The 12,700-nt window shown below is 37.8% G+C and overlaps 1 protein-coding gene across 4 annotated transcripts in view; it reads left to right on the top strand.

Annotated features, from left to right (window-relative positions):
* Positions 1–12,700, top strand: part of LOC115209830 (annexin A6) — a 65,108-nt gene that overhangs the window by 18,195 nt on the left and 34,213 nt on the right. For 2 of the 4 annotated variants that reach the window (XM_036501064.1, XM_036501062.1), the window contains exons 7-11: positions 616–808; positions 2,336–2,439; positions 5,491–5,566; positions 8,728–8,894; positions 8,988–9,104. In XM_036501064.1, coding sequence (XP_036356957.1) covers positions 616–808; positions 2,336–2,439; positions 5,491–5,566; positions 8,728–8,894; positions 8,988–9,104 — 657 coding nt within the window. Of the gene's footprint in view, positions 1–615; positions 809–2,335; positions 2,440–5,490; positions 5,567–8,727; positions 8,898–8,987; positions 9,105–12,700 lie in introns of all 4 variants that reach the window. The other 2 variants (XM_036501063.1, XM_029778392.2) reach the window with 2 other exon arrangements.

The raw sequence follows: 12,700 nt of genomic DNA on the forward strand, positions 1-12,700 counted from the left end.
CCCCTCCATGTTTTGAAGAGGTCTCAGGCCAGCAGTGTTTGGGGTCTGAAGATACGCCATAAGGCTAAACCCTTATGAGTGAAAAACCCAGGGTAACCCCATAAACCAACCTCCAACATTATAATATATATATATATCATCATCATCGTTTAACATCCGCTTTCCATGCTAGCATGGGTTGGCCGGTTCGACTGGGGTCTGGGATGCCAGGAGGCTGTACCAGGCCCAGTCTGATCTGGCAGTGTTTCTACAGCTGGATGCCCTTCCTAACGCCAACCACTCCGTGAGTGTAGTGGGTGCTTTTTACGTGTCACTGGCACAGAGGCCAGTCGAGGCGGCGCTGGCAACAGCCACGTTTGGTTGGTTCTTATATATGCCACCGGCATCACAACTACAAGTTCCATTGATTTCGCAAGGTGTTCGCAAGCAGAGTTTTGTGTCCCAAGAAGGAAAGGTATGCATAAGTGGACTGGCTACAACCCAGGTAGAGGCCATGGGTTATGGTCTCACTAGTCATTGCCTCGGTAAGACCTAATGTTTGAAGGTCGTATATTTATATGTATATATAATCTGTCACACACAATATATGAGAATTACTATATATTTACCTTTCAGGGTCTAAATGATAATAACAGGGCTGTAACTATTGGTGAAATAAGGAACATCATTGAAGAAAATCAACAGAAACAGAATCCTGAAGTTAGGCAGTCTGTTCCTTTAGCTTTACCTGAAGCTCCTGTCAAGACGAAGGTTGTTGAACGCCTTACATATCGGGATCCACCATTACAAGATGTCAGTGTAGGTCAAGGCAAGTATTGTTTCCTAATCTAATCCTATCATAAAATGATTCTCCAGAAGGGTTAATTCCATAATATAATTATCCTCCAGATGTCCTTTCATCATATGATACTCCAGATGTGTTAATCCTTTTATAACATGATCCTCCAGATGTGTTAATCCTCTTATAACATGATCCTCCAGATGAATAAACAGCCTTCATTGCCTGTTTCTCGAAAAGCCTTACTTTCTTCCTTAGATGATCCTGCAGATAAGTTGATCTCATATTATGACCCTCTAGAAGTGTTAATCCTTTAATCTTGTACACTAAATTCATCACTGCACCCATGGCCAACTCTTACCTTACTAACAGCACCCCTCTACATGGCCTGTACTGCTTTCACAAGCCATTCGTCTATCCCTAGCTTCCTCAGAGACCACCATATCACAGATTGAGGTACTCTGTCGAATTACAGTTGCTCCAGTCCACTCAGCCAGCAAAATTCAGTTGTAGTTCTATTTCAAAGGGCCAGCCGTATCACATTGAGCCATGCTGAATTTCACAAAAACCTACATTAAGGGTAAGCGTGTTTGTGAAGTGCTAGCCACTTGCACATTAATTTCACAAGCGTGTTCTTCCATTAACTGAATCATCATCATAACCAATGGAGTGCCAGTATAACAATATGGTGGTTTCGTTTTTGGATTTGGTTTGCAAGATTCTTTATATGAGCTCGTGTGTTGAAGCATATTCTGTTGTGTCGAGGGAGAGTCATTTTCTTTTTGTGCCTTATTATGTAACACACTCACCGGTAAACTTTCCACTTTTTTCTTATTTTTATTGTCCTAAAATTTTCGTTGCGTCTTGCAACCTTTTCAATAGTTTTGACTCTTTGGAGTGAAAACTATTGAAAAGGTTGCAAGACGCAACAAAAATTTTAGGAAATAAGAAAAAAGTGGAAATTTTACCAGTGAGTGTGTTACATTATAAGGCACAAAAAGAAAATGACTCTCCCCAGACACAACAGAATATGGTGGTGGTTGACTTTCTTTTGTGCTCTTTTTAAGATGCAGTCTTTCCCTCTTGGACTCTTACAATGACACACACACACACACCCCACTGTGGCAAGATCAAGACTCCACCTTCCAGATACTGACAATACTTCAGTGAAGAACACAACTGTACTAATGGCTGGAGTATTGTGACTACTGCCTATAGAACTCATTTCATGTGCTCTAAGGAGTGAGAAAACTAAGTGACCAGTGGCATTTTATTGTTGCAGATGTGCATGATACCCTATCAACCACAACAAAAGGTCTGCCATCTTTTGTTAGTTCCAAGAGGTTTAAGTCTTGACTTGCACAGGAAAAAATATTTTTAAAGGCACAAAAATACCAAAACCTCAAATTCAGTAGTAACAAGTGTTTCTATGACATGCATGCCAATTTGAAATTTTTGAAGTTATTAAACTAATGACAAGTATAAAAATAATAGGATAACCAGAGACAACAAACACTACAGGTGCTGGAATAATCCTTCTCTAATATCTATTTATAGGGAACCTCAACGAACAGATTCTACACATTTACAGTCATTTGTTGAAATATTCTAAACTTGATGGAGACTTTCGCTCTAAAGTCTCACATCCATGTTTTGGTAAAGTAAGTTATTGTTTTTATATTCATGTTTACTATCTCTTTTTAGTATTGCTGTTGAGTTTGTTGTAACCTTGTGGCTGTGTGGTAAGTTGCTTGCTTACGAGCCACATGGTTCCGGGTTCAGTCCCACTGCATGGCACCTTGGGCAAGTGCCTTCTACTATAGCCTCGGGCCAACCAAAGCCTTGTGAGTGGATTTGGTAGACGGAAACTGAAAGAAGCCTGTCGTATATATATATATATATATATATATATATATATATATATGTATGTGTGTGTCTCTGTTTGTCCCCCCAACATTGCTTGACAACCAATGCTGATGTGTTTACGTCCCCGTAACTTAGCGGTTCGGTAAAAGGAGCCCTGATAGAATAAGTACTAAGCTTACAAAGAATAAGTCCTGGGGTCGATTTGCTTGACTAAAGGCGGTGCTCCAGCATGGCCGCAGTCAAATGACTGAAACTAGTAAAAGAGTAAAGAGAGTATCCTGGTAAAAGTCAGTCTCAATCCTTTAAGAGAACAGAAATGAATGACAGAAGAATGTATAAGAGTTTTTTGTTCCCTTACATTGGAAATCCGCTGGCCCAATGGTTTCCCTTCATGGCAGAATAAATAGTCAAGCTTATTTAAGCATTTTATCTGATCAATTTCTTCCTATGGTTGCAGAACTGTTTCCGGGGGGAAATGCAATCTTTCAGAATGATAATGCACCAATTCACACAGCTAAAGTTGTTACTGAATGGTATGAGGAACATTCTAGTGAAGTTGAACATGTTATCTGGCCACCACAGTCCCCAGATCTCAATATTATCGAACATTTATGGTGCATTTTAGAAAAACAAGTGAGGATTCGATATCCTCCACTATCATCACTACAAGAACTGGAGACTGTTTTAGCTGAAGAGTGGACAAAAATTCCTTTGGAAACAATTCAAACTTTGTACAAGTCCATACCTTGTAGAATTCAAGCTGTAATTACAGCCAAAGGCAGTTCTACCCCATATTAAAATAAATTTGTTTGAAGTTTTAAGGTGTATCCATTATTTTGCCCAACCACTGTATATGCATATGTATATATTTGTGTGTCTGTGTTTGTTCCCCCACCATCACTTGACAACCAATGTTGGTGTGTATACGTACCTGTAACTTAGCGGTTCAGCGAAACAGAATGATAGAATAAGTACTAGGCTTACAAAGAATAAGTCCTGGGGTCAATTAGTTTGACTAAAGGCAGTGCTCCAGTATTGCCACAGTCAAATGATTGAATATATATATATATATATATATATATATATAGTCATACGATATAGTGTATATTTACACATAAGGAATCCACTTATAGTAATTCAACACATTAGAAAGAACAGCTAGGTTCTATAACCACAAAAATTAGGGATAAAATTTGACAGGAACGAATTGAAAAATGAAAAACATTAGATGGTAAAATGTTTTTCATGTTTCAATTCGTTCCAGTCAAATTTTATCCCTAATTTTTATGGTTATAGAACCTAGCTGTTCTTTCTAACGTGTTGAATTACTATAAGTGGATTCCTTATGTGTTAATATCGTATGACTATATACATATATACATACATATAAATATAGGACTATTACAATGAACATGGAGGTGAGTAAATCCGCATATTTTTTATTTCTACAATCACTTATACAGCATATTTGCTTTAAATGTGTCTGACACATGTTTCTGCTGCCTAGACATTACACAATTACATTTGAACCCAGTTACTTTCAAATGGTTATTAATCTATGCAATTTTGTTCATATTTATTCATACTGTTACTGTTTTGCTGCTCTTGAATAAAGCAAGAGATAAAACATAGTTTTAGCATTTCCTTGTAAGTTACACCCCATTTTTTTCGGTTAAAATCAAGAATTAAAAAGTGATACCTTGCAGTATAAGTTTAATTCATTCCATGACCAGGTTCATCTTATGATTTACTCGTTTTACAAATCAATTTTCCCCATTGAAATTAACTAAAATATAATTAATCCATTCAAGCCTCCAAAAAACACTCAAAAATAATTTTTTATGGGTTTTAAAACAGCAAAGGTAGAGTTACAAGTAAAATGACAATTATAAAAAAGAGAATGCAAAGAAATATGTAAACTGGTTTTTATTAACAGAATCACTTTAAAGATGGAACAATTTATGTGCTTGTTCTGTGGATTTCTGCTCATACTTCAAGACAAAAATTTGCACGAGTCTCGGCTTGTACAGCAAATTACTCGTACAATGGAGCACTTGTATTGCGAAGTTCTACTGTACACAAGTTCAGTAGTTATTGAGGAATCTCAGTGAAAAATGGTTCTTTTGAATGAATTGAAATGTACCCTCTATATCATCATCATCGTCTTTTAACGTCTGCTTCCCATGCTGGCATGGGTTGGATGGTTTGACTGATGACTGGCAAACCCAGAGGCTGCACCAGCCTCCATTCTGATCTGGCAAAGTTTCTACAGCTGGATGCCCTTCCTAACACCAACCACTCTGAGAGTGTAGTGGGTGCTTTTTGCGTGCCACTGGCACGAGGGCCAATCAGGCAGTACTGGCATCGACCATGCTTGAATGGTGCTTTTTACGTGCCCCCAGCATGGGACCAGTCAGCCAGCACTGGCATCAACCATGCTTGAATGATGCTTTTTACGTGCCACCGGTGCAGGAGCCAGTCAGGTGGCACTGGCAACGACCTTGCTCTATAATACATGTATATAATTTTTGAATACACATAGACACATAATGACAACAAGAAATGAATGTTAAGCCGAGATATTTCTTCCAAAATATTCAAATAAAAATGACAAATCAGAAATTTAAGTTCAAACATGCTAATTTGTCCCAAGGTTTTTGTTAGTGGTTGGCGTTAGGAAGGGCATCCAGCTGTAGAAACTCTGCCAGATCAAGATTGAAGCCTGGTGCAGCCATCTGGTTTGCCAGCCCTCAGTCATTCATCCAACCCATACTAGCATGGAAAGCGGACGTTAAACGATGATGATGATTCTGCTTGAATTTGAACTCCTAACCGATCTCTTCCAGGTTTTGACAAGTGACTTTGAAGATGAAGAAGATTGCTACAGAATAACTGTGATAATGGAAAAGCCTGGTGTTCAACGTAAGATATTTGCCATTTTGGTAAACTTTGATGTGTGTGTTCATTAATTTTTACAAGGAAAATGTTGATACAGACTTTGAAATTCTGGCTTACCAACAGTCATCAAATTGTTTGATAACTGGTGGTAAGTTCAAAGTTACTGCCAACTGTTTCTTATTAAAATTAATGAACGTGGTCGTCTACTAAAAAGTCCTGAGTGATCCATCAGTTTAATGTTAAAATTGATTTTATATACAACTTCATATAAAAACATGCACCTATTAATCCAGGCATGTTTATTTACTTCCTCCATTTCTTTCTCTCTCCATCTGTTTCCTTTTCTCCCTCCTTTCTGTAGAAGATCTCCAGCTTGAAACGTCAAAGACTCTTCCATCTTTTCCTGAGTGTCAAATTAATACACCTTGTTTGTTGTTCCCTCACCTGTCCTTGTCTTTTATTTTTTCATGATTTTGAACCATATATATATATATATATATATTATATAATAATTATTTGAGGGAATATTAATCCAAACTTACAGGGAAAAAAATTCAATTTAGAAATACTAAATCAAATTTCACACAATATAATATATATAAAAATTAGAAAAAAAACACCTTTTATCAATTCAAAATGAACAATTAAATTACACCATCTAGAAAATTACATATAATAGAAATATTAAAATAACAATAAAATATCAATGATTAAGTAAATTGCAAAAAAAAATAATAAAAACATATATATATATATTTTATTAATAAAGCTGCAAAGACATCACAAAAATTGTTACTCAGAGTTTCACATACCTGTTTGTACAACGAACGGGAACATGAAACTCTGAGTAACAGTTTTTGTGATGTCTTTGCAGCTTTATTAATAAAGCATATTACTCTACCTCCGGTATTTGGGTACTGTTTTTTTCCCCCCACCTTGTTTCACATTTATGTGCTTATTCTGGTATATATATGTCACAATATATGGATTCAGGTAATCCTGTTGTACTCGTAAAAAAAGGCTCCTTAATGTATCATTCAACAAAGCATATTGAATATATATGATACATTTATGCAGGCATGTAAGTAATTTATTTATTATTAAATATCATCATCATCATTTAACGTCCGCTTTCCATGCTAGCATGGGTTGGACAGTTCGACTGGGGTCTGGGAAGCCAGGAGGCTGCACCAGGCCCAGTCTGATCTGGCAGTGTTTCTACAGCTGGATGCCCTTCTTAAAGCCAACCACTCCAAGAGTGTAGTGGGTGCTTTTTACATGGCACAGGTGCCAGGCAAGGCTGGCAACAGCCACGATTGGTTGGTGCTTTTTATGTGCCACTGGCATGGAGCCAATAATAAAATAAATTATGTTTTTAAGTTACAAAACAATTTTAAATGAAACTTCATCAAACTATTTCTGTCACTTGTGACTTATATGTGTGTGTGTGTGTGTGTATTTATTGGGACTCCACCAATTTTCTGACTTTTGATGAGGGAGAACTTGAAATTTCTGTGGTTGGCAGTCTAGTTCACTGTACCTAATATGTATTGTGTGATTTCACTCATTATTTACATTGGTCATGTTAGTGGAGGTATCAAAATTTAGAGAGAGATCCTCTGTTGGCTCCACCATGTTACCCTTAGCTATGGCTAATACAGGTAAGAGCACTGAGACCATTGGGGCTACTGCTGAACATAAACACCAACCCGTATCAATCCAAGATAAGGTGATGAGCTGGCAGAAACATTAACACGCCGGGCGAAATGCGTAGCCATATTTCGTCTGCCGTTATGTTCTGAGTTCAATTTCCGCCGAGGTCAACTTTGCCTTTCATCCTTTCGGGGCCGATAAATTATGTACCAGTTACGCACTGGAGTCGATATAATCGACTCAATCCATCTGTCTGTCCTTGTTTGTCTCCTCTGTGTTTAGGCCTTGTGGGTAGTAAAGAAATAGGTATTTCATCTGCCGTTAAAAAAAAAAAAAGGCGGCGAGCTGGCAGAAACGTTAGCACGCCGGGCGAAATGCTTAGCAGTATTTCGTCTGCTGCTACGTTCTGAGTTCAAAATCTGCCGAGGTCGACTTAACCTTTCATCCTTTCGGGGTCGATAAATTAAGTACCAGTTACGCACTGGGGTCAATGTAATCGACTTAATCTGTTTGTCTTTGTTTGTCCTCTCTGTGTTTAGCCCCTTGTGGGTAGTAAAGAAATACATATCAATCCAAGATAAAATAAAATGTTTGTAGAATTATTACATAAGCAAATACTCGAGCAAAACCATTAATCTGAAGGCTTTGGTATCATGGATACTGGAAAATCAGTGGTGTAGAAATGTGTGTATGTGTTATACTTTTACAAGTTGGGTAACAGTTACTTTGAGGCTTCAGCCTGCTACTCTTCATTGGACTTTGAAGTCATGGTTAGCTTTGATAATGTTGTTTGCTTGCAGTCCACTGTAAGTGCAAATCTGGGTTTCTTAACATGTTGCATGAACTTTTGTAGACAAGTGGTTCATTTATACAGTGTGATTTATGAAGAACTTCTCAAGGTGAATACCACAGAATTCAGTACTCTAATAATACATTTGCATTTAGTTGGATATAAAATTGCCTTCTGATATTAACACTGCTTCCATCACTGCTATTTATTTTTTAATAAGCCTGCTGACTATTTGTGACACCAGTAACTGAAAAGCCACTGTTTCTCTATTTATCATTGGCAGTGATGTTTGGCTTGCATGCAGGGCTGGACAGCTGTCACTGAGGAAGTGTAGTATGCTGAAATGACATGATCTGGCAGTTCTGGCATCTGTACCAGACGGTTCTTGTCTACTATGATATATGCTTGTTTTTACCACTTTGCATCTGTATGAGAGAACCTCTTGAAGTGACTTCTGCAGTATTCACTGCTCTAATAATGCTTCCATATTTAGTTTGATGTGAAGATTGCTACAGTGTTGATTGTTTCCAGTTCTCTGCATAAAACCTGTCTGGGCTGTTGTTTGATAGACTAGGAGACTATTACCTCATTTGGAGACAAGTGAGTTATTAGTGACAGGAAGAGCATCTAGCCATACAAAATAAAACTCTGTTACAGCATACTTTTATCTGATCCATGCAAGCATGGAAAAGTAGATGCTAAAAATGATGTTGAACTTTTATATTCTATTTTTGCTTCATAGGCATTCCCCGTCACAAACTGACCAAATCTAAAAATGGCACAAATGAGAAAAAGAAACCGATTTCTGTAACTGCACAACCACAGAAGAAAACTCCCAAGAAAATTCCAAAATCAGATCCATATTTTGAAATGGAAATGGAAGATATTGAGGTAAGGCCACAAACTAACACCATTGAGAAAATTTCAAATGAGGAAATTCCAAAATCAAATCCTGCTTTTGAAAAGAAAGTTAAGGATATTGAGGTAAGACCGCAAGTTAAGACCGTTGAGAAAAAGAAACCAGTTGCTGTAACTCCACAGCCGCCAAACAAAGAAACCCCAAAGAAGGAAATTCCAAAATCGGACCCTTATTTTGAAATGGAAGTTGAAGATATTGAGGTAGGATATGACCAAACTTTTACCTTCCATACATCACAGATATGTATTGTCTTTTACACAAATAGATGTCTAAAGATTACAGCCTTTAAGGAATGTCTAAAACACAGATAACTGAAATCTAATCAACCACTTGTGTAAGAAACCTCATAAGCACTATTTAATCAGATGTCTAAGAAGTACAGCCTCTAACCAATGTCTAAGGAACACAGATCATCATTATCATCATCATCATCATTGTTTAACGTTCACTTTCCATGCTGGCATGGATTGGACAGTTTGACTGAGGACTGGTGAGCCAGAAGACTGCACCAGGCTCAATCTGATCTGGCAAAGTTTCTACAGCTGGATGCCCTTCCTAATGCCAACCACTCCGAGAGTGTAGTGGGTGCTTTTACATGCCACCAACATGAGGGCCAGTCAGGCGATTCTGGCAACGACTACGCTCAAAAGGTGTTTTTATGTGCTACCTGCACAGGAGCCAGTCCGGCAACACTGGCAATGATCACACTCAAATGTTGCTTTTCACGTGCCACTGACACATATGCCAGTAAAGCAAAGCTGGCAACAATCACACTCGAATGGTGCTTTTTATGTGCCACTGGCATGGGAGCCAATCCGTGGTCCTGGCAAAAATCACGCTCGGATATGCTTTTAACGTTCCACTGGCACAAGTGCCAATCAAGCAGTACTGTCATTGGCCACGTCAGCGATTTGATTTGATTTCATGACTCATCTAATTAAATGTGAGTGTAAGGAGCATCGATTTTTAAATATTATATAATGAAATGCCTCATGAGTACAACTTATGATAACAATAAAAATGTCTAACCCTTTAGTATTCACATTACTCTCTCAAATGCAATACATTTTTATTCACATTGTTTTGAATTAATAATGCATTATCTTGTAGTTTCATGATTTTCATGACCTGATTGTTTATTTTTTAGAGTGACATTGTAGAATAGGTGTGAGAGCTAGGATCTGGCCAGTTTGAGCATAAAACAGGTAGAATATTTGGGCAGGATATGGCCAGTTTCAGTGCTTAAAGGGTGAAAGTGTGTATCCTATTAACAACGTGCAATGAAACAGATATATAAGGAGTATACCCCATGGCTAATGTTGAAGGAGTACAACCCATGACAGCAATATAATCAGATATCTAAAGAGTGATAAGAGTGTCATTTGGTTGTAGATTCAGTCCTACGGCATGACAGCTTGGGCAGAGGTTTTCTACTATGGCTGTGTGCAAACCAAAGCCTTGTGAGTGGATTCTGTAGACAGAAACAGGAAAAACCTCTGTGTGTGTATCTCTCTCTATATAAACGGCAGTTTGTCTGTGCGTGTTTCTGTGTGTCTGTTTGCTTGTACCCTCACCCTGACCACGGCTTTCAACTGATTCTGATGAAACTTGACACACACAGCCCAATGTCATAATTCAAACTAACGCAGCGAAATTTTTGAAAAGTTCCCCCAGTTCTGAAAAAAATCGAAAAATCGATAAATTCGACATGGGGTCAAGAATCAAAACACAAACCCTAAACTGTTAGGGGGGACGCAACTCTCCACACATAAACTTCATCATCTTTAACTCTCAAAAAAAATTTACCATCATTTTTTTTTTTCATTTTTTTGATTTTTTTTTGCTGCTATTTTTTGGCTATACCTCTAAAAATGATTGCTTATAGTTATTTCCCCCTTACAAACCTGAGCAACGCCGGGCGATACTGCTAGTCTATATATATATACATACATACACACACACACACACACATACATACACACACACATATATATATTTCTTTATTGCCCACAAGGGGCTAAACATAGTGGGGACAAACAAGGACAGACAAAGGGATTAAGTCGATTACATCAACCCCAGTGGGAAACTGGTACTTTATTTATCGACCCCGAAAGGATGAAAGGCAAAGTCGACCTTGGCGGAATTTTAACACAGAACGTAACGACAGACGAAATGCCGCTAAGCATTTCGCCCGACGTGTTAGACTATATATATATATATATATATATATATATATATATATAGTCTAACGTTTTTACTAGGTTACCCCTTAATGCTGGTGGCCATGAAAAGCACCCATTACACTCAATAAAGTAATTGGTATTAGGAAGGGCATCCAGCTGTGGAAATCTTGCCAAAGCAGACGATGAAAGCAAGCCAACACAGGTTGAATGATAATAACGCAAACCTGCATTTGTGTGTGTGTGTGTGTGTGTGTGTGTGTGTGTTGTGTGTGTGTGTGTGAGACTTGAAACTGCATGGTAGTTGTAAATGAACAACACTGTCATACAAGTGGTGTTTTTTGTTTTTAATCTTCTGTGGAAACACACCCAGCCTTGAAGAAATATTACCTTTGCTTGGAAACAAGTGAGTGTTGGCAGCAAGAAGAGCATTCAGCCATAGAAAATCTTCCTCAATGTATTCTTACTGATCCAGAGAAGGATGGAAATAAGGAAATTAAAAGGATACTTTATATATATATATTTAAAAATTTGATTTTATTCGCCTTACTTTGAGCTGTGCAGATAACAATGGACTGACTTGGTGCTTCAACTTAAGTACCTAATTCAACTGAATCTTAATTATATACTAGCAGTATCGCCCGGCGTTGCTCGGGTTTGTAAGGGAAATAACTATATAAGCATTTTTAGAGAGTTACTTCCCTTATATAACCCGAGCAAAAATCATTAAAAATGCGGAAAAATGATGGTAAATTTTTTTTTAAATCATAGACTCATCGTAGATGCGTGCTAATACCCAGAAGGGCTCGATATGAATGATGACCATAAGATACCCGCTTTTGGTTAAACTGCACTGCAAAATGTGGGAGTAGTTAGGAATCTAAATCTGAGGAGACAGAGTCTCACACACGCAACTTCAATTTTATATATAAAGATATATATAGGGAGAGTTTACAAAAAAAACAAAAGATGAAGACAGGTGGTGTACAAAACAAACAGATGTATTAGTATAACACTCAGGAATAGAAAAAGTCTTTTATGTTTCGAGCCTATGCTCTTCTACAGAAAGGGACACAGAAAAAAAACAAGGAGAGAAAAAAATGTGTGTAGTGGCTAACGATCTATCATGGCGACTGACTTCGTACAGAAGGGTCACACACGAGAGGGAAGAAGTAGGGGAGATAACAAAGTAAAGATGACCCCCAACACGAAGGTGTGCGTGTGTATAAGAGAGTATGTCTGGACATGTGCGTGTATGTATGTGTAGGTGTGAAAATGTGGGATACACACAATGTACTCAAGTAGATGTGTAAGGAGTGCAGCCCATGAAAATTTAATCAAACAGTTGTATGAGATAATGAGCACAGTCCATAACCTCAATGATCAAACACCCTAGAGCATGAGGAAAATGTTTAACATGATCCCAGATTAAACTGAATCTGCATGAATGAGTCCTTAAAATATGACTGGCTGACTATCAGGGTCTTCAAAGCAGCATTATAGACCCCTGGCCAGATCAGTGCACTGGGTCCTATAGTATTTATTATTAAGTTACCCACAGCATATATATATATATATATATATCAAAATTGGACTGCTGGGCAATTGACCAGGAT

This window comes from Octopus sinensis, linkage group LG3 (assembly GCF_006345805.1).
Source record: "Octopus sinensis linkage group LG3, ASM634580v1, whole genome shotgun sequence".
Taxonomy (NCBI): domain Eukaryota; kingdom Metazoa; phylum Mollusca; class Cephalopoda; order Octopoda; family Octopodidae; genus Octopus; species Octopus sinensis.